This window comes from Lates calcarifer, linkage group LG4 (genome assembly GCF_001640805.2).
Source record: "Lates calcarifer isolate ASB-BC8 linkage group LG4, TLL_Latcal_v3, whole genome shotgun sequence".
NCBI classification, from domain to species: domain Eukaryota; kingdom Metazoa; phylum Chordata; class Actinopteri; family Centropomidae; genus Lates; species Lates calcarifer.
Window position 1 is genome coordinate 18,920,310 of NC_066836.1, and position 21,297 is coordinate 18,941,606.

Below are 21,297 nucleotides of genomic sequence, written 5' to 3' on the forward strand. Positions count from 1 at the left end.
GTTTTTTATGTTAAAACATCACTTTCGTGCCAAGTAAGCTCTCAGGAATTCTCTGACCTCAATACAGGGTCAATTTCCAAAAACTTCCAGTGCTGGAAATATAGAGGACACGTTAAGCCTCAGAAGAATGTCTGGTACTCTCCCTCTCTAGAGAGATTTGGGGAAGAGCGTCCTGTTCCGTCTAGGGACATCCTGACACCAAACATAAGCTTGTAATCACACATTGCCCTCTGGGACTATTTTACAAAACATGATTAATGGGATTTTTCCACTTGTGTCCTGGTTTCGGTCTGTTTTTTGACATTTTGTGCAAAGAATGTTTTCAGGCTTGCATGTATGACAGGCTAGTCATCAGTGAAGTATTATGGAAAGAGCAACTCACTCCCGTTTCCACTGTAAACCTGCTTTTGATTAGGTGGGCTTTTACACAACATGGAAACTAAATGGCAGCTCTCAAATGGCAATTAAACGACAGTTAGTCTTGAGTGACGGCATCTTGAGGCTGTCATTTATTTCAGTTTGAAACAATACAAACGTTACTTGACCATAACTCTAGCAAATGTCATTCAATGTTAAGGCAGATATCAGTTTAACATATTGCTGTATATGATTCAAACAGATGCACAGCAAAAGCCACAGGGAAAAATGCAGGCGTAAAAGCAGGGGAAAAGGTCAATCAACAGAATTTGAGACAAGAAAACAGAATTCAAACAAATAGCAACATTACATCAAATATATGCTGAAGATAGGAAGGAACAAAGCCCTCAGGAATGCTCTCATACTATAATGTGTGAGAACTGCCTTCACTAAGACAGTGGAACATTATATGGACCACAACAACACAAAGAAACTGCAAAATAAATGTGGAAAAAGGAGCTTACAGGACCAGCATACAGGCAAAATAGCAGTGGGCTCAAGTAAATAAAAGAGCACATTTTATTGCAAGAGCACTCAATACTGTAAACCTCACACCGACCAAGTTATGCTCCAGATCTGCCATGCAAAGACAAAGAGAAGTTTGGTTGTGGAAAATCCTATCAGACAAAGATGATTACTTGTTTTGCATATTTCCATATTAAGAGGGGAAAATAGAAATCAGTTCATTTGAAAGCATCTATATAGTAAGCATATAATTTAATGGAAATCACCATTAAATGAATAATAACTGGGGTAACGGTAAAAGTAAAGTGGTGTCAGCAACTGGGGTCCATTATGAGATGTCTTCTTTGGGAGCATTCACAGTGTTCTGGTGCATAATGGGAGACATTAAAGCCACTTCCTTCACTATCCTCAATCAAAGTGATGTGGTATGCATTTAATAAAGCTCACAAATACACTGTATGTGACTTGTAGAACATTGTGTACTTTAACCTTGCAGCTACATAGAAGTCGATGTTAACAGCTCACATAGCAAAAGCAGGGCAAGCGTTTTTCTGGAAGTAAATGACTGAGGAGACTTCCATTTTGATTATACTTAATCATTTTGAATAAGTTTTGACAAGCTATGTACTGTAACCTACAAATTGGTTTGTGTTATAGGCACTACACTATTAACCTGATGCACCTTAATGTACAACAGAATCACTGTTGCCAATAAGATAAACTCAAACCAGACATGTACTTGTATGACATGACGTACACTTGGCATGGTTAAGTTAATTTAAAATACTATACTTCCTCAGACAAGAGGCTATTCTTGCATGATCCTTTCATCAATATTTTAAACAGAAAGCAGTGACATGTGACAGATAATGGTTGAAAAGGAAGTGTGCAAACAGCAAAGTCCATTCGAACCAACAGAACTACTCCACTACTTTTAAAAAAGTACTCATCCACTTCCCTCTCCCCTTCTCTCTTTCACTCTCTGGTTCTGGTCTGTAGTCATTCCTATCAGGTTGGTGCTTTTTTCCATTTAGTTAGTTTCAGGGTATGGAACAGTATCCTCCACATGCCCTGCCACTGGCCTGGTCCTGGTCCCCCAGACGGACCTTCTGGCCCTGGCTTTCACTCTCCCAAAGCCCTGGAGTCTGGAGGATCTTCTCCACAAGCTCCTCAAAGGCACACTGGACGCCATCTTTGGTCTTTGCACTGGCCTCTGTACAAAGGAAAGAAGGACACCAAGATTTATGAGATCAGTAAAAAACCAGTGGAGCACTTTCCAAAATGCTACAAAAAAAGTCAGCAGAGGTACACTTCAGCTCTTAAAACCAAAAGAGAATGAGACATCTTTCTTTTTAAAATGGCGCAACACCAATGAACAAAGATTTTAAAAATATCCATGTGCTGATAAAAATATAAAGTATGAAATGACTTCATTTGAGAATTAGGGGACATTCAGTGGGATGAAGACATCCTGACAGTGGATTAAATCCATGACATCTTCGTGCCCAACCCTTCTCAAAACCCCTTAATTTAGCCGTTCTAAAATGGAAACTCCACAGAAATGTTAACCTAATTTCCCAGAGAGGGGCAGATTGGAGATGAGAATCAGGAACACGTGTAGACATGGATTCGATAAATGAAAGCCCGCTAGATTTTAATCATAATGCAGTTCTTCTGCAGTGGCCGCATCTTTCAGTGCAGCGCTGACACTCAAAAATCCCAATACAGTATAAACAGCGCAACAAACCCAAACTAAATACATGACTTAGTGATGTCTAGACTTGTTCCAACTATGCAATTACAGTTCTGACTTTTAAGTGCAGTATAGTAGGTTTTAATAGCTTTACCTGACATTTTATGGCTGTATTAGTTTAAATGGCCATGTCTGACCACGCCTGATTTTACTCTAACATGGACACTTACCAATAAAAAGCATAGAGTGTTTCCTAGCAAATTTCAAGCCTTCATTACGGTCCACTTCGTGATCATCCTGAAATCCAAACAGACATCCTATGTAATTTTCTCAATGTAGAATACACAAGGTAAAGGATTAAGAGTTTAAGCATCATGTACTACACAACTAATGGAAAATGCAAAGCAACGTCCATGGCTGGTGAGCATGATTACAAAACAACTCTGTGCTGTAGTTGTCTTTTTTTTAAATGGGTTAATGGAAAGGTGAATTCTGCACAGAGAGGCTTACCTTATCTATTTTGTTCCCGACCAGCATTTTTACAATGTCGTTGCGTGTGGTGTAGGTTTCTAATTCATTCAGCCAGTTTTCCAGCTTTGTAAAAGTGTCACGCTTTGTGACGTCATATACTGTCAAAAAGGACAAGAGAAAGAGTTAGAGAGAATCAATATCTGATGTTCGTGTAATAACATCTACCTTTCATTCAAAGAAATGTGACTGCTCTTAATGGTAGCAGTTGATTCACAGTTTGAGTGTGTAGCTTGTGTCACTTTCTAAGTCACCAAAATTGCAGGCAACTATTAAACAAGGAGTGACTGACAATATTGCTGTGATGTCAGAGGGATTAGAGAGAATAAAATTCCATGACAAAAAGACAAAACAAGGCACAAACAGAGACACAAAGCGACATTTTGATCTAAGTTTAGTATCAAGTGATGTAGCCTTTTAAGTACAAAATGTTTACCAAGTATGACTCCTTGTGCACCGCGGTAATAGCTGGGCGTCAGGGTGCGAAACCTTTCCTGTCCAGCTGTATCCTGCAGAGGTGAAGACAGCAAAAGATTCCATGACATCAAACTTTTAAGACCAACAGGTACAGCAGCCAAGTTCCAGCGTCCAAACTCAAAGACTTTGAGTTTGACATGTGTTCCTGATAAGTCTGCAAGGTCTCAGGACTGTCCCACTGTGAACTGGTCATTGCCCGAGGACTCCTTGCAGACTCTTGGGACTCTCAGACCCTTTGCTTGTGGGAGCTTTCCACAATTCATATTGTTTTAATGTTAAAAACAGTGGTGACTGAGGAAGTCATTCAAAAAAATAGACACAAAAAAAGAGCAGTTTAAGAGCTGACAATATCATATTTACATGAAGTTATGTAATTCTTCTTCCTTTTCCATATTATTGTACTGATATGCTTCCAACAAATTAGACTGAATAACAGTACTAACAATATAATATAGTACATATGCAAAAATGAATAAATAAATAAATAAATAAACTACATTGTAATTTCAGCGTTATATACTTGCCACAGCCCATGTAATATGACTCCACTAAGTGGTGTCTTATTCCTCTTATGGCATTTCACAGATAGTAAAATTTGTAACAGTTGCAACATTTGTAACCAATGTTTAGGTTATGGCTTCACTGTGTATGGAGTGTTTTCACTGGACTTTGGGAACTGCCACTTTATGCCTGACAGTAGGATGTTTAAACTGTTTTTCAGTTTTTTTCTGCTATTTGGCTAAGCAATGTCGCCATCTTATGGACAAATCCAGCGCTTCACCATGTTTTTCCTGAAAGATAAACAGTAGACAATGGCATCAAGACTTCTGCCTTACCCAAATGGCGAGTTTTGCTTTGTTCCCGTCTATTGCGAGTGTCTTTACTTTGAAGTCCACACCTGTTCAGTCATGGGAGAAAGGAAAGAGAGAGGCCTTTGAATTACCACTCTTGGATTATCTGTAGTTTCCACAAGTCTATGTACAGTATACATACAGTGTATGTGTGTGCTTTGAGTATGTATGTGTGTGAGAAACCTATTGTGGCTGGCTGCTCTGGGTCAAAAGTATCGTCTGTGAACCTCAGGAGAAGACTGTTAGAGGAAATAAAGATAACATGGAAATGAGCAGGATATAAAAACAATAGACGTTTGTGAGTTGACCAGAAGATCTAACAACGGTGTCCTCTGTCAGTTACGTAACGATCTTAGGATCACAACAACTATACAGTTTAGATGTTGACTATGACTATGGACAAAAAGCATCAAGTGTATATGTTAAAATGCCTTAATGCGAGAAGAAGTATCCGAACAACGTTTTACAGCTGAACATATAACCCGGGATTATTAAGTCACCCAAATGTCAACTTCTTTACGACAATTATTTGGAAGAAACAGGTAGAAACAGGACAGCTACAGTGCTAGCTAGCTGTAGCAACAGCTGCTGAGCGGCAGGGAATTAACTTGTACAAGAAGAAGAATGTCAACATTCACAACAGGCTAGCTAGTGAGCTCGCTACAGACAGCGACAAACCTGGACTTCCCTACTCCACTTTCTCCAATTATCAACAGTTTCAGAGTCGTCAACACGTCGTCGTCCATATTCCTACGGGAATAAGTTTGACTTCCACTTGGTGATGATTTAAACGACAATTTTTACTTGTTTTCGGGGAAGCAGAGGACTAGCAGCTCGGATGACAGTCTGTTATTCGCGCAACTTCCGGACAACATGCGACGCATGACGTCACGGGTCAAATGGCTTCAAAATAAAATAAGATTAAATAAAATAAAAGTAGTAGTAAATAGTGTGCCCTTTTACACTTGGTTTTGTATGATTGTATTTTCAATGAAGGTTTGTTCAGATAAAATAAACTGTTAAATATTCCAAATAATTGCCTACACAAAATGGAGAATGCAATGAAATACAAAATATTTAAAAAATGATGTGTTGATCAGCTTTTTAAGCACACAAAGTAAAATATCTAAGAAACTGCAGTAGCTCTGAGTCTCTCTATTGTGTTGAAATGAAGATACATCTCCCACTAAGAAATATGAGCTAAGAGGTAACCTACTCTTAAATGTACAAATAGTGTTTTATTTGGCAGGAGGATACATTTAGAATTATGGGAAGTTTCTGCTTTCCTCATTAGTTAGCCTTCCTTTTTCTTTAGCTAATGTTACCTGTTTACCTTTAGGTATAATTGGAGTGGTTAGAGGGAAATGTACCAGAGAAAATGACTGTCAATAGACAGCTAGGAAAACCTTCAAATAGTCTAAATGAAGACCCACATATAAAGCACAACACATCTTTGTTCTCTGCATTTTCTACACTGCATCGATCTTCAATAGCCCTAAACGTTATGTTACCCCAGCTGTGAAAGGGAATCACCTGGGGGATAAGCAATGAGAAACCAATGACTGCACTAAGAAGGGTGATGGAACCAGTGAGCCATACTACACCTTTTATTCTTCAATAGGCTCTTTGATTGAGCTTCCCCTCAACCTTCATCTGCCTCTGTTCATTACAGAGAAGGCTGACCCTGTTATTATGCAAATCTCAGCCCATGAAGGAGCTGAAAAGAGTCTGCAGCACAATAAATACAGCTGGTTGTGAATACAGTTCCCCCCAATGTTGGTTTGAAATTTCTTAGAATAGGAGCAGCTCTTGTATATTCCCAAAAGTAGGTTCTGTACTAAATGCCAACTAGAATTACAGCCTTTTAGGGAGCAAGTTCCTGCAGCTATGGCCAAATGCCACACAAATTGTGTGGAGAAACCCCTAAGGATCTGTTTTGAGATGATGGGCTGTTTTATAGGGTCCCATCCCTGGTGGTTCCTGATCGCTCCGCTTATTCTCTCGACAGGACTGGGGAGTGGGTTTTATTTTCTCAAGGACAGGATGTCCAACAACATTGAAGAACAGTTCACACCTGTGAATGGACGGGCCAAGATGGAGAGGAAATATGTCCAAGAAACTTTTCCAGGAAATGAGTCCATGTTTTCAAGTGTGAGGCTGAGCACAAGTGGGAATTATGCAACTCTCATAGCTACAAGTGACAGGAATATCTTGACAGTGGAGCCACTTCAGGACATCCTACACTTGGACTTTAAAATTAGGAGTATGGTAGTGCACTTTGACAACCAGTCATTTGAGTACGTGGATGTTTGTGCTGAGGTGATGGGATCCTGCATCATGAATGATATTGTAGATATTATTAAAAACAATGCCAACAGTACAGATGCTGTCAATTTGACATTTCCCTGGTACCACTCTGATTTTAAGAGTATTCCCCTACATTTAAGTTTGGGGAGTGTTAAATTGGATAAGGAGACCTCGGTTGTTCAAAGTGCTAAAGCCATACAGCTCTATTACTATTTAAGAGAGGACACCAAAGCAAAAATAGATCTGTGGTTGGAAAGTTTCATAAATTTGGTCTCAAATGAATCATCAACTGCCACTCAGGTAAGCTGACCTTTAACATGCCAATGTTTTAAATATCTCTCTTTTTGATTAAAGTGGCCATCTGTTAAACTTACTGATAATCGTTCTAGGTGTCATACTCCACTTCTATGTCGATACAGTGGGAATTTGAGAAATCTCCAGCCTCTGTCATCTATTTATTCTCCATCACCTATGCCATTGCCATCACATTTTCAATTATATCATGTTGGAGGTGGGTAAAACATCTGCTTCTGTGATGAATTCAGATTAATTTATCGAGTAGAGATAACATTTCACAGCAATTCCACAGTCCGCTCAGTAAAGCTAGATATCAAAACCCTTAAGTTAAGAAAATAAGTCCACAAATTAAAAAAAACAAAACAAAACAAAGTATATGTTTTGTGTTGAGTGACTGAATCTTTATCATTTCTGATTCTTTCAGGTTGGATAATGTACGGACGAAGGTGTGGGTGGCATGTTGTGGGGTGCTCTCCACAGGTCTTGCAGTCCTGAGTGGTTTTGGTGCACTGTTGTTGCTGGGCCAACCTTTTGTTATGACAGCTGCCTCCTGTCCTTTCATGATATTAGGTAGGTTGTTTTGAACATCGAAGACTTCCCTTCAGGATTGAAACCAACAAAAAATGACTCAAAACAACATTACTTCCTATTCAACAAAAAAATACATATGCATACATATCTACATACATACATAGACGTGGACATAATGTTGATTATCACTGATAATGTAGAGCATACGTACAGGCTCCTAAAGACCGAAAGCAATACAGAGTTTATGTTGCTGTGGGGGATTCCAAGAGTCAGCTAGCTGATTTCATAGTGTACTGAACTGAATGGAAATAGCAGTATACTAATACACTTGACTGTCATCAGTTCTGTTAGATATTAGGTGATGCTAGTAGAAGCGAATGTAGCCATGAAGCACTAGCCTCAAGCTGAGATGAGAGGTGGACTCTAGAAGTCTGTCTCAAGATACATCTGACACTGCACAGCTCCCTCTAGAACTACAAAAGGCTTTATAAAAAACATGCAGTACTCCTCAAGACCTGCAGACTGATTTTGGTGCACTTCCCCTTTAAAGGGCTAAAACTTGCAAACTTGTGGTGATTTGAAATTGGATTTTGACACAGGCTTTTTGTCAAGACAGAGCCAAAAGATAAGGTCATAATACAGGACCCAGTTCATCTGATGCTGTAATTTTGTGATGCAAATTACCAGAGAACAACAACAGACAGCTGGCAATATAAAACTTTATTAAAATGGGTATAAAACTTCAAACTGCAGGGAAACTGAGATGAACAATGACCTAATCAGCTTTCCTGAATCCTGGGGCCTTTCAATATTCTGCTCTGGGTAATCCATCTTTGCACACACCAAAGGTAAGAGATAAAGCATTTAAAAAAAAACTTTCTCCTCTTACTTTTAATCTAAAGGTATTGGACTTGATGATATGTTCATCATGATCTCCTGCTGGCAGAGGACCCGTGTCCTGGACAGCGTCCCTGACAGACTGGCCGACACTTACAGGGACGCTGCCGTCTCCATCACCATCACCACCCTGACTGATGCTCTGGCTCTCTTCCTGGGCTGCAGCTCGCCCTTTGGCTCAGTCCGGTCTTTCTGCCTCTATGCTGGGATTTCTGTTTGTTTCTGCTATTTGTACAATATCACTTTCCTGGGGGCTTGCATGGCTTTGAACGGACAGAAGGAAGCAGAGAACAAGCACTGGCTCACCTGTGCCAAAATCCCAGAGGACCTACCATCCAGGAATTCCAAAGCCTTCAGTATCTGCTGTGTTGGGGGGAACTATGATCGAATCACTGAAAAGGAGGAAACTGACACCATAAGCCACATTTTTGAGAAGTTCTACGGCCCATTTCTGACCCACAAACTGATAAAAGTGTTTGTTTTTGTCATCTATGCAGGCTACTTGGCTGTTAGCATCTATGGTTGTTGGATCTTAAAGGAGGGACTCGATATCAGGAATCTGGCCTTGGATGATTCCTACATCATCAATTACTACAATAATCAAAGGCAGCACTTTTCTGAATATAGCTACCATGTGATGGTGGCGGTGAAACAGCCCTTCCCATACTGGGACGAGGAAGGACAGAAGCAGTTGCACTCATGCATTTCAAATTTTGAAAGCTTGACCTATGTCAATAGTACATTTGCTTGGTTTCTTTCCTTTCAGCAGTATGCAAATGAAACCAGCCTCAGCATAAGCTCTCAAGAGGCTTTCCAAACCCATCTGCCTCATTTCTTAGAACTTGCCTCAATGTTCAAACAAGACATCAACTTGACTGCAGACAATGAGATTCAGGCCTCTCGTTTTTTCATTCAGACACTAAACAAAACCACAATGGAGGACGTGATGGTTGGACTCAGGAAAACAGCAGAGGAATGTCCAGTAGAGCTGCTGGTGTACCACCCTGCTTTCATCTACTTTGACCAGTACACTGTCATCATGGACAGCACCATTCAAACCGTCCTTGTGGCCGTGACTGTGATGCTCGTCATCTCGCTCATCCTGATACCCAGTGTCCTTTGTTCTGTGTGGGTGGCTTTCGCAATTTGTTCAGTCATTGTTGGTGTGACGGGCTTTATGGCGCTGTGGGGTGTCAACCTGGATTCCATTTCCATGATCAATCTTGTCATGTGCATCGGTTTCTCTGTAGACTTCTCAGCACATATTTCATACTCTTTTGTCTCCAGTCCCAAGTGTGATGTCAATGAAAAAGCCATGGGTGCCTTGGCCCATTTAGGGTATCCTATTCTGCAAGGGGCACTGTCCACTATTTTAGGAGTGGTGGTGCTGTCTGTGTCTGGGAGTTACATCTTTAGGACATTCTTCAAGGTTATGTTTCTTGTGATCACATTCGGGCTTCTCCATGGCTTAGTGTTTATTCCAGTGTTCCTGACACTGTTTGGAGCCTGTCAGGAGTGTTGAAGTGGAGATGTCCATTTTACTCAGAAGTTTGAATTCATCACACTTTCTGTGTGAGGAAATATTGTTTAAAATGATGCTGCAGCTGCAAAAATCTCTGTTGCCATTTTGACTGGTAGGAATCAAATTTTGACTGCGAGAAATGCTGCTGTGGATATCTAAAATATAGTTGTGGATAATCAATGAGCCCTTTTATTCTTAATCTGACTTCTTATCTACCTGTCAACAGACGTCCACAATACATATGTGGCTATTTGTTTCTAGTCATAATTGTGATTATAGATATCTGCAATGACATTTCTACTAGTCACAATGCATGTTTAGATATTCAAAATTACATTATGGATGTCTGGAATGGTTTTTTATTTTGGATATTTCAAATTATGGCTAGTAACGGTTAGACTGTAGATATCTGAAATGGGAGGTTTTCAGAGCAAGAATTCTATTGCATTTTTTACAAAAATGTATTTGTGGATATCTGAAATTGAAAGTACATGCATACACATGTACACATGAATGGCAGAGGTGACATAATTTGCCACAGGAAGAATGCGAATGTGGATATCTGAAACACTTTCTGAGTAGGAGAAACTGAATTATAGATGTATTGGTTGGTGTGTGGTTCAATTAAGCCAGTGTGGCTTTTGGAACTGTGGTGACATTATGAACTACTTGTAGCACCCACCTTGACAGATATTGCACCAATCAAATTGCAGCCCTGACATCAGTCAGAATCAGAAGTTCCTACGTTTTCCTCCCTCTGATAATTAGTTTTGACCACATAAGTACACCAACACAACAAAAAAAAGGATATAGTGTGTGCTGATTTCTGAAAAAATATATATTTCAGTTGTAATTTACCACATATTTTGTATGTATTGTGTTTTATGCCAGTGTCATACTAAAGACTATTGAACTATTCTGTCAAAAGTGTAGACTTTGTATAAGTTGTATCAAAGGCATATTTGGTGTCATTTTGTACAATTTTGTAAAAATAAATCTGCAGCCTGACCCACTGAACGACATACAACCCAAAAACAAAATGTTTTTCTTTAGGTTTCTTTTTTATTTATTCCAGCTGCACAAACATTGCCATCACATTGTTGAGCGATTTTGTCAATCAACAGCAGAGAGCCATTCAGTGTGTACACAGCATTAAAGCATTACTATACATCTATATACAATGTTCCCATCATATCCCAGTCATATATACACAGCTAAATGTGGGTAAAAAGCCAATAAACAGAACAAACAATGTGTCAAACTGAAGAAAAAAAACAGAAGACAATAACATAACTGTGATATAACATATGCTGGTGGTAATCTTGATAAGAGTTATGCTTTTGGTTCTAAAATGTTTACTTAGGGATTACATACACTGCTGCTGCTTGAACTATTCAATTTAAAATGAAGACATTCATCATTTTTACCAGACACATAAATGCAAGTTTCTACCCACAAACTGTGTTGAAATGTCATATTTAAAGTCAAGGATGTCACTTTACAATTAGACTTACTGAACTGTTGCAGTTTAAACTGTAACTGTTTGCATGGACAATGGACAATAACTAAAACAAATGGCCAAATCCATTCGTTGATGTTTTTTTGCTGAGAGGCTTTTTAGAAGCCGAACTCAGAGTATTCTAATAAATTAGGCCAACACTACAACTTAAAACTCCTAAAGATTCCAGTGATCTATCACTACGTAAATGCAGCCTGTATTTCTTGCATGCTTTTTGAGGCTGGGAAGCAGTTTTTTTATTTGTTCAATCTGTACAAGCAGCATAAATGAAATAAATTACACGAAGAGTGCACATGTGCATTTTTAACTCATCCTCTTCACTCTTCACTCAAGTGCTGAGACATTGTAGTTTATCTTTTTACACTTCCCACTTCAGAGGAAATAATATACACTTTTACAGTACATTCCCCAAAAGGCCACCTTTAAAAATAAGCAACAGGGACATAAGTAGAGGGGAGCAGCCGTACAGGAGAATGTGCATGCGCTTTTCAAACATCCCACACAAAGAATTTGATGGAAAGACATCATAATTTAAGGTGCTAACTTGAGAATATCCTAATGTTAAGAGAGTACAGCTTGACTTTGGAGATATACTTCACAAATAACAGATATGAACACAAACACTGAAAGACAACTGAAAATAAATGAGCTGAGATTAAGTCAAATTCTGGTTGCCATGATTACACAGTGGCTCTTTGAGTTAATGGTATATCCCGCTCAGCATTTCCCACTGATAGAGAATGAATCTGTATAAACCTGGCTAAAAGAATCCTATCCAGATACACCTGAGGTGCATATTCACATTCATGTATTATTTCCTAACACCAGCTGATAAAGTGACCTGAGCAACATCCTTAACATTAGAAATGTAACCTTTTAACCTTCAACACATACAATGAACCTGTGCAACATACATTCACTTACTGCTGCACACAGTCATGTTTAAGTTTCAAATCACAAAGCTACATGTCTGGGAATATCGATGAGATTCCATAAAGGTGACAGCATGAAGATATGACACAATCCCACATGAGGACTAATCAAGAGACTGAGACTTCTTACTCCTCCGATTCACAGCTCAACAACTGAGTCCATTCCTCCTTCCTTAATGCCTGGGCTCTTACAAAATGAGCCCTTCCCCGTTGCTACCCCGGGAGTGTTGCTGTCCTTACTGGTTTCATCTTGTCTCCAGGGTCTTGCCCTCCAGGACCAGCTGGATCTCTTTGGCATCCAGTGTCTCATACATGAGCAGAGCATCTGCCAGGTTCTTGTGCTCCTTGCCATGAGCCTTCAGCAAGGCTTTGGCCCGCTCATAAGACTCCTGGAGACAGTGAGAGAGAAGATGGTTAGAAATATTATCATGGGAACTGAGGTGTTTTTTTTATGTTTCATGGTTTCATCAGATCTCACGGACCTTCAGTAACAGCCTGACTTCATGCTCCACAGCAGCTTGTGTCTCTGGGCTCTGTTGTGTTAAGTCAGTATAGGTCATCACACCCAGCTGTGAGACAAGGAGGCAAGTCAACACATGAAGAAATGTTACATTCTATCAAAAACTGAATATAATGTGATCAGCCTTTGCTTTTGAAAGGATAACTCTGGTGTTTTTGAACTTGGGCCATATTTTTGAACCTGACTTTCAGTGGTTGAAGAAATATTCAGATCCTGTGTGTAAGTAATAGTACCACACAATAACATAAACAAGCAGCTTACGTGTTCTGTGCAGTAAAATTGCTGTTTTTGTCAGTGGAGTCTGGCAATGATATATAGCAATGTTTCTAGTTAAACAAAAGCGATCATAAAGATCTATCTCAATAGGAATCTAATCCATAATGCTGACAGTCAGTGGCAAAAGCAAGCACTTTGGTGGACGTATTCTGACACGGTCCATTGGATTACATTGCAGGAGATGTTTGCTGTGACTGGTTACACTGTTCTTGCTCAATACTGCACAGATTCCAAAGATTGCTGTCCCTATCAATCATTTATACCCAAATAAATGGGGAAATAAGACCCAGGTTCAAATCCCCCTAAGTCCCTGTCATGTCCTCCTACCTTTTCACACATTCCAAACCTGGTCACCATCATCTTAGCAATCTTGGTAGCACTGTCAAAGTCGCTTGACGCTCCTGTAGAGGAAGAAATGACATGTATATAACCACCTAACCTCTACACTGCCCTCTAAACTAAAACATTTTGAAACTCACTAGCCCTTCTGGAACAATTTCTTACCGGTTGTGATGTATTCATTGCCAAATATAATCTCCTCTGCTACACGACCACCCATACTAACGTCCATCTGGGCCAGTAACTGTGAGCGAGTCTCACTCCATCGATCATTCTCTGGAAGCATGGACACCTGGCAAGAAGAAGGAAAGAGAAGGAAAAAAGAAAAGGGTTTGCATCAAAGTTGGATATGCAAAGTTCAACTCAAAGGTTTACAAGCTCTAGGTTTTCTTACATGTCCCAGACTGGGGCCCCTGGGCATGATGGTAGCCTTGTTGATGGGCATTGCATCTTTGGTGTAGTAAGCTACGATAGCATGGCCTGACTCATGGTACGCTGTGATGAGCTTGTTCTTCTTGTCTATTTCTGCACTCCTCCTCTCAGGGCCTTGAAGAAGACAGAAGAGTGAATGAAGTGATTTCATCCAGAAAAAGAACAGAGCAGTATAAGGTGACACAGAAAGATTTTTTAAAAAAGAGGACAGCGAAGATATGGATTGGTAGAAAAATGGGGAAAAAATGCATTAATATATACAGTATATATTCTCTCTATTATAAAGTGGTGTTTCTTCCTTAACCAACTAAGCAAAGCTTTTCTCACCCATGAGGATTTTGTCTTTAGCAAACTCCAGCTCCTTCATAGTGACCATGTCTTTGCCATCAACTGCTGCCTTCAGGGCTGCCTGGTTGACCAGATTTTCCAGGTCAGCGCCTGAGAAGCCCACTGTGCCCCGGGCAATAATATTGGCCTCAATAGCTGCACAGACAAAACACAAAACATCCACACAGTTATCTACAACAGTCAGTCTAGGACTCAGACTATGTTACTGTTGTAGCAAAGCAAATGCAAACATTCTTAAAAGGCACAGCCTACGATGTCAACAGTTGAAATACCATGCGCTATATAGCTGAATAAATTAATGCTTGTTTCACACCTGGATCCACTTTAATCTTCTTCAGGTACCAGTTGAGGATCTCTGTGCGTCCTTTCACGTCTGGTTTGGGGACAGTCACCTGCATGTCAAAACGTCCTGGGCGGATCAGGGCACTATGAGGGTAGATCAGTTTGTTAGTAAAATATTGATGCTGTGTCAGCATACAAATCTGAAAAACAACCTAAAAGTTGTAGTCCATACTTTGTTACTGACAAAGACAGCTGTGACTCTGAAGGTTGTAAAGCTTGACATTTAGCTCTGACATTTAGCTACAGCAACAGACACAGAGGTAAACATACTTATCCAAAGCCTCTGGGAAGTTTGTTGCTCCAATGATGATCACACCTTCGTTTGGTTTGAACCTACAAAATAAGATCACATGGTCTGAGTCAGTGACTGTGATGCAGGAACTTTCCTCTTGTTTTCTGGATCATGTGTTTTTTTGCTGTTTTCCCATCACAGTGATCTTCAGCTTGCACAGTGCAGTACTTCATTTATTCTTTTCTTAACTGTACTGTATGCACTTGATTAAATTATTAGTCAGTCTGTTCATCAGTCTGATGCAGTTTTGTCATGTTCATGTTCATTTAGATAAGTGAGAATCAAATTCCAGTATGGTTAATTTGTCTATAGATGGTTTCTTTATTGAATTTATATTCTTTAAATATTCTATATCACAATATATAGCAGTAACACAATACAAAATTATATACATGGTCTTTATCTTGATTTCCACAGTTCCATCAGTCCTTGGCACACGTCACAATTGCTGTTTAATCTGTTGTATTTCTGAAGTTCATGAAGCAATCAGTAACTTAACATACTGCCAGTGAGAGCGTGCCCAATTCATTTTAATCTTAAGCAAAACAACATCTCAATCACTGCTGACATAAAATGTAAAAATGAAACTGATTTCAGACAATACCCATCCATCTCAGCAAGTAGTTGGTTGATTGTCTGTCTGGAGTAAGGGTGCATGGGAGACTCAATCCTTTTCCCACCCACACTGTCCAGTTCATCAATGAAGATGACACAGGGAGCATTGGCTTTACCCTCCCCTGCAGTGAGAAGCAGTGAGACAAATGTAAACATATATACAACAACAGTAAGCACAATTATAATTACTATGTTGATACAAAAAAACCCACTGAAAAGGTTCCTTATGCGGCTGGCTCCCACTCCGACAAACATCTCATCAAACTCTGACCCAGAGGCGTAGTAGAATGGCACATCGGCCTCTCCGGCCACCGCTCTGGCCAGTAGGGTCTTACCAGTCCCAGGAGGGCCGACCAGTAAAACACCTCAAGTATAGAAAGGCAAGGATGAGGGGATTAGGAAAAAGTAGAGAGTGGTGTGTTTTTTATTTAGCTTTAAATAGACTGAGAGACAGCCCTACCTTTTGGCAGCTTTCCTCCCAGCGCTGTAAACTTCTGTGGGTTTTTCAGGAACTCCACCACTTCCTGCAGCTCATTCTTGGCTTCCTCCACCCCTTTAACGTGTTCAAATGTCACATTTTTCATCTGGACAGGGTCCACTGCCGAGTCCAGGCCTGATGTGGTTCGGAACCGCACTGTCCAAAATGGTTAGATTAAAGTTCGAAATCACACTGCATGGCATGGTTAATGAACACACACACAGCCTATTATTAAGAGTTATTTAATAGCTACATCTGATTGCATATATTAGAGCCTAAATATTGCAAGTTAGAATCTGTTGTTATACTTTATTTTGTTCTGTTCTTTTCTTTCAAAGCTTAATTAACATTTAATATGCATAGATTAGTAAAGCAGTGTTGTATTATTATTAATATTAATATTCAAATATATCAAAATATTAACACATATTGGAGGTAATCTCATGTATGATACGACAGCACATGACATGTAAATAAAAAGCAGCTTTAGGGGAGAAAAGGAGCCTGTACCCGATAGGAAGGGGGTTTTGGAGATACCATAGAGCCCGAGAAGAAGCAGCACCAGCAGGATGAGACGAGTCCTCCTCAGAGAGTCTGAACAGTTGGAAAAATGACATAAACATCAGTACTGTTTAACAATGAAAGCTTGTGTGATAAAATTACTCAGGTGTGTAATTAAAGTTTTTTCATTAAAACCTGCCTTGTGTGCGTTGTGTCAAGGCTTGAGCTTTCAGGAAACCCTCGGCAAAGCCCCTCTTGAAAGCGTCCTGTTGTCCATCAGGTATGTTCTTGTTCTTCAACAGGCCGTCGAGACTTTCCAGTTCCATCCCCTTGTCACGTGAAAGGAAACCCTGCAGCACAAAGGTAAGAGTGGTCAGTGTTCACAGAGCTTGAGTACTCCTTTACTTTTATCACACCTTCACTGTGAACATGACACTGGACAAGCTTTGGAGGCCTGAAAACTTATGGTGTACCTGCTTTCATTTTTAAATTCCTCCAGCAGAACTTTTTATCTTGTCGGGCGACATTAAGCTCAGCTGCTGGCTAGGACAAACACCAATTTCCAACTTCTCCTCCATTTTTCTTGTATGTAGAATGTATGTGTAAAGATTTGCCCAAGCTTGTTAAGTATGTCATCGTCTCTAAATACTTACCTTCATAAAAGATGGTGTGAACCCCTCAGACTCCAGGGGGCGGTCGAAGCCTGACTGCAGTCGTCTGGTTTTACTCCTTAAAGTTTTGAAGCCTCTGCTCTGGACCAGCACTTGAAATACACAGTAAGTATGTGACATTTAAGTAATTTAAAAACTAACCATATTTCCACAGTATATAACTTCATTAGATTAGCATAAACATCATAAATATTCACATTGCTACAGATAAATGTACAGTGTACATGTTAAACAGAAAACAGACATAACACTGACAGCTAACTTGAATATGTATTTTCTCAGTAATGTTATATTACTTTCAAATACTATACTAACAACCCAAGTTATTTATTCTTACTAAGTGAATATAATTATTTAGATCAGTTATAGATTATTACACCACTTATAAATGCTTCTAATCCATAGTTACCTGGCCAGTACTGTAGCTCTGTGCAGACAGACTGAAGAGGTGAAGGCTGCAGCCTGGAGAAAACCTGGGCTGACATGGGGATGGGACCACATGAGAATCCTGGGAACAAAAGAAAAGTGCTGTTTATTACACATGCATAATAAATTAATACATAGTTAAATTAAATTATGTGAGGAAAAAGGGGTAACAATGGCTCTCGGCTATAAGTCACCTAGAAAGTAACTAAAAGAAGCATCAGAATGTCGTAATATGTTAACCACCTCCACTAACCAGTCTCCGGTTGAATTTAACAACATGTTTAAAATGTTTTAAAAACTAGGAAGTGCAGGTCTGTTGAATTCCTTTATGAATGATGACAAGAAGTGTTGGGGATCTCAGGGTTCCAGTGATGCAATCTTAGCGATAGCTAGTCTCTGTAACACCTATTATGTTTAGTGAAGCATCCACCATTCACTGATACCACAACAGAAGCACCTGTGACATGTGAACAGCAGTTCCACCAAGCTTGATCAGAGTGAGCACCAGTCCAAGGCACAGAAGTTTAAAAGGCTTGTTTATAACAAACATACACACTCTCACCATGCTTATTGTGGAAAAAGGAGTGTGTAGAGAGATAGGAGGTCCTCCAAGCTGCCTGACCACCCAGTGAAAACGATGCCTCCTGTGTGCTCAAGCGTGGTAACACACGGTTCACGAGCTCATCCAGCTGCTGTGTTCCCAGGTCTGATAATCCAAGCTCCCGCAGGTTCCACATGGACTGCACACAAGAACATTACAGAAATGTGTTTTACTCAGTGCAAAGTTATACCACTCTGTTCAGTACACCTGTACAATCTAATGGATTTAAGCTGTTCTGGCATAAAAACTACCGATATGATCCCTATAATGTTCAGTTTTTTGGTACTGCCACTGATGTATTAAGAGAAGTATATGTTTTAAAACAGAGGTGATCCCCAGTGGTGTTGTATTGGACTGAATTATAGTCAGAGGTATTTCTAATATTCCACCACAATCATTGTTGTAAATAGAAAGGACAATGAGTTAGAAAAACCTCAGTATATTGTAGTTCAGTAGAACTCCACCTGTAACGATAATCTCAACAATAAAAACATAACTGATTCTACACATTTGCAACACTGTGCTATAAACATCATAAAAGAAGAATTTATGCCATGGTATGTTGTACTGCAGACTGCGCAGGTGAACCTAATAATGCAGCAGCCACTAATTATAAAGTAAAGATGTATTTGGCTACAGGTTTCTGCTACATGTGTGGCACAGGGTATGGAAGTGTGAGGGCAAACAAGTACATGATTACATTACATTCCAACTGCAGATTTTCTCCCACTCATATATGTACCTCTGTGCAGTGTAGCTCTGAGTCTGAGGCATGCTCCTTGTGCTGTCTTGATTTGCAGGTGGCACTGCTGCTGCTTCCCACTGAGCTCTTCAGAGAGTGGAGGACGTTGATGAGGTGGCTGAGAGGCACAGTCACCTGTGATCAAACAGTGAAGTTGAAGTTACATGTTTTGAATATTACAGAATGATACTCATCATTTGTGTTTTTTCATCAAAATCCCTATTTATTTCGTAGTTCAAATGCAGCTGACAAAAAGACTGGCTGTAGCCTCAGGTACAGTACACCAACTAGCTGTTGTTACTTTGTTAACATGATCTAAATCAAGCTTATGATATTGTACTAAAGAAGATGAAAGTTTCCAGATACAGATAGTTATTAATCATCAACAGAAAAGGTATTTAAACTATTAATTTTTAAGAATATACAAGACATCAGCAGTCAAACATGTCTCTCACTGACGCAGTTTCCCTCTGGCAGCTAAGGACACACTGTCGCTCAACAGAGCACTAGCGGTTAAACTAAGTTAGCTCTTCCCAACTCAACGGCTCAAACAGTGGGTTGTTTATTCCTGTTAAATTATGGGTAGGACATAAATGTATATGTGTTTCATATCATTTCAAATCAAAGGTCGACGACAGTTTCGTCCAGAAGAGAACAAGCTAAGGTTACCTTAGCTTGCTAGCACACTCAGCCGAACGGGACAGAACCAAAACAACAACAATGCTAACGTTAGCTTGGCCTAACGCTTCTTGCTCTCTTACCTGTGGCTGGACCGTCATTGACAAGGAAAACATTTTTAATTCCCACTGGTTCAAGTCGACGGTTAAGCTACCCAAGTTACACCGCTGTCCCTGAGAGTTAAAGGTCAGTGTTTCTTTCGCTTTAACTTTCTGTCGCAGGAACAGCAGGTCCAACTGCGAACTTCAATGGTACAGCTGATAATCAGCTGAAAAACCGGATATGGCCTCTGTGGTGTTACTACAAATTAGGTACCCAGTTAAAATCTGGGCTGCGGTCAAATAATTAAAAAAAATGTCCTTTCCTAACTACTTTTCCTTGACCTCAATGGAGAACGTCGTGAGGTCGAGGAAAGACGAGAAGCAGAATTCATAAGGAATTAGGAAGAGAACCGCGATATTTAGAGAATCCTACTGCACGCTAGGCGTTTTTTTAAACTAAACTTTATTTATAACGCATGGAGGACATCTACAGTGACAAACTCAGTGCTGTAGGGTACAATTCAATAAGGTTTCTTGTCCAACTCTAATAATATAATAACATGATAGGAATGTACAAGTTGAGAAAGTTGAGCCGTTAAAATAACGATAGAAAAGAATTGTGCAAGGGTCCAGAGTAAATTATATCCAGTTAGAAATATATAGTTTCCGGTTATGGGCGCTTTGACCCTTTTTTATAAGTTTGTTAAGTAGAAATTGTTTGTTTGTTTGTTTTTGTTTTTCAGATAGAAGGTCTTTTAGAAGTTTTGGATCGTGTCAGAAACAGAAAACAGACCTTTGTGTACAACTGTACTGTTCATGAGCCAGTTGACCTCCCATTCAAAAATGTGCTCCAAAACATGACTGTGTGTGACTATGATGCATACGTGAAGTCCCTTTTGGAAGACGCGCACTGTGCGATTGCAGTGGCTCACAAGAACTGCACAGCTGAGGAGAGACATTAGTATGACCAATGCAATAAGAGGGTCAAAGGTCAGCCACTTTCACTTGGCAACTGGGTGCTGCTGGCAAACTAGGGTGCCAGGGGGAAATTTAAGCTCTCTGAAAAGTAGGAGCCCATTTTCTATACTGTGTTGGCTGCAAAACCAACCTTGCATATCTGATCAGGGATCAGGATGGGAATGAGCGTGTTGGCCACTGGAACCTGCTGCTCCCAGTCAACTTTCTGCACCTGGACAAAGAGTTGGATGATGATGCTGCTCCTGTGTCCATACCTGCCTCTGGCATGCCCAGTGCCCCTCCTCCCCCTGATTGCCATGAAACTGTGATATCTGGATTGGACACTGCAGCTGGGACGGCTGAACCATCCCTTGCTAGTTCTCTCTTGACCATTGATGGCTGGGATGATGACCGTACTGCTTCATGGGTCTGTGAGCAGTCCACCATTGATGGGTCCCCTGGTATAAACAGCCTGCCACCTCTGCTGTGGCCTCCCCTGCCTCTGATGCTCCTGCCACCAACTCCCCGACAGCCCTCCCTGCTCCACTGCTACAACCATCGCCTGCCTGTTCTGATCCACCTCAGGCATCAGATGCAGAAAA

At 40.1% G+C, this 21,297-nt stretch overlaps 3 protein-coding genes across 3 annotated transcripts; 1 reads left to right on the forward strand and 2 right to left on the reverse strand.

Moving 5' to 3' along the window:
* Window positions 1-486: 486 nt before the first annotated feature.
* LOC108883860 (ras-related protein Rab-18-B) lies at window positions 487-5,313 on the reverse strand. Its single transcript, XM_018677397.2, has 7 exons — window positions 5,110-5,313; window positions 4,615-4,670; window positions 4,417-4,478; window positions 3,540-3,612; window positions 3,086-3,204; window positions 2,806-2,872; window positions 487-2,095 (listed from the first exon to the last, which is right to left on the reverse strand). The coding sequence occupies exons 1-7, from the start codon at window positions 5,175-5,177 to the stop codon at window positions 1,923-1,925; spliced, it is 618 nt and encodes a 205-aa protein (XP_018532913.1). The 5' UTR covers window positions 5,178-5,313; the 3' UTR covers window positions 487-1,922.
* Window positions 5,314-6,318: 1,005 nt separating this feature from the next.
* Window positions 6,319-11,017, forward strand: LOC108883227 (patched domain-containing protein 3). Its single transcript, XM_018676156.2, has 4 exons — window positions 6,319-7,038; window positions 7,128-7,249; window positions 7,460-7,605; window positions 8,469-11,017. The coding sequence occupies exons 1-4, from the start codon at window positions 6,319-6,321 to the stop codon at window positions 9,983-9,985; spliced, it is 2,505 nt and encodes an 834-aa protein (XP_018531672.1). The 3' UTR covers window positions 9,986-11,017.
* An 8-nt stretch (window positions 11,018-11,025) lies between these two features.
* On the reverse strand, window positions 11,026-20,157 carry yme1l1b (YME1-like 1b). Its single transcript, XM_018677398.2, has 18 exons — window positions 19,781-20,157; window positions 19,020-19,154; window positions 18,239-18,416; window positions 17,660-17,758; window positions 17,233-17,342; window positions 16,779-16,929; window positions 16,589-16,672; window positions 16,061-16,234; window positions 15,813-15,965; window positions 15,590-15,722; window positions 14,964-15,026; window positions 14,665-14,777; window positions 14,331-14,486; window positions 13,966-14,117; window positions 13,737-13,863; window positions 13,560-13,633; window positions 12,919-13,005; window positions 11,026-12,825 (listed from the first exon to the last, which is right to left on the reverse strand). Exons 1-18 carry the CDS (start codon window positions 19,811-19,813, stop codon window positions 12,682-12,684), a joined length of 2,166 nt encoding a protein of 721 aa, XP_018532914.1. The 5' UTR covers window positions 19,814-20,157; the 3' UTR covers window positions 11,026-12,681.
* Between the last annotated feature and the right edge of the window lie 1,140 nt (window positions 20,158-21,297).

Excerpts from the sequence above, each read along its gene's own strand:
- LOC108883860 (XM_018677397.2), bottom strand. The coding sequence starts at position 5,177 with ATGGACGACGACGTGTTGACGACTCTGAAACTGTTGATAATTGGAGAA. Across the intron at positions 4,479-4,614 it reads AGAGCAGCCAGCCACAATAG|GTGTGGACTTCAAAGTAAAG; the intron begins GTTTCTCACACA and ends ATGACTGAACAG. Across the intron at positions 2,096-2,805 it reads ACACTCTATGCTTTTTATTG|AGGCCAGTGCAAAGACCAAA; the intron begins GTAAGTGTCCAT and ends TCCTTTGTACAG.
- LOC108883227 (XM_018676156.2), top strand. The coding sequence starts at position 6,319 with ATGGCCAAATGCCACACAAATTGTGTGGAGAAACCCCTAAGGATCTGT. Across the intron at positions 7,250-7,459 it reads TCAATTATATCATGTTGGAG|GTTGGATAATGTACGGACGA; the intron begins GTGGGTAAAACA and ends TGATTCTTTCAG. Across the intron at positions 7,606-8,468 it reads CTGTCCTTTCATGATATTAG|GTATTGGACTTGATGATATG; the intron begins GTAGGTTGTTTT and ends TTTAATCTAAAG.
- yme1l1b (XM_018677398.2), bottom strand. The coding sequence starts at position 19,813 with ATGTTTTCCTTGTCAATGACGGTCCAGCCACAG. Across the intron at positions 17,343-17,659 it reads AGAGCTACAGTACTGGCCAG|TGCTGGTCCAGAGCAGAGGC; the intron begins GTAACTATGGAT and ends GTGTATTTCAAG. Across the intron at positions 15,966-16,060 it reads GGGAGGAAAGCTGCCAAAAG|GTGTTTTACTGGTCGGCCCT; the intron begins GTAGGGCTGTCT and ends TCTATACTTGAG.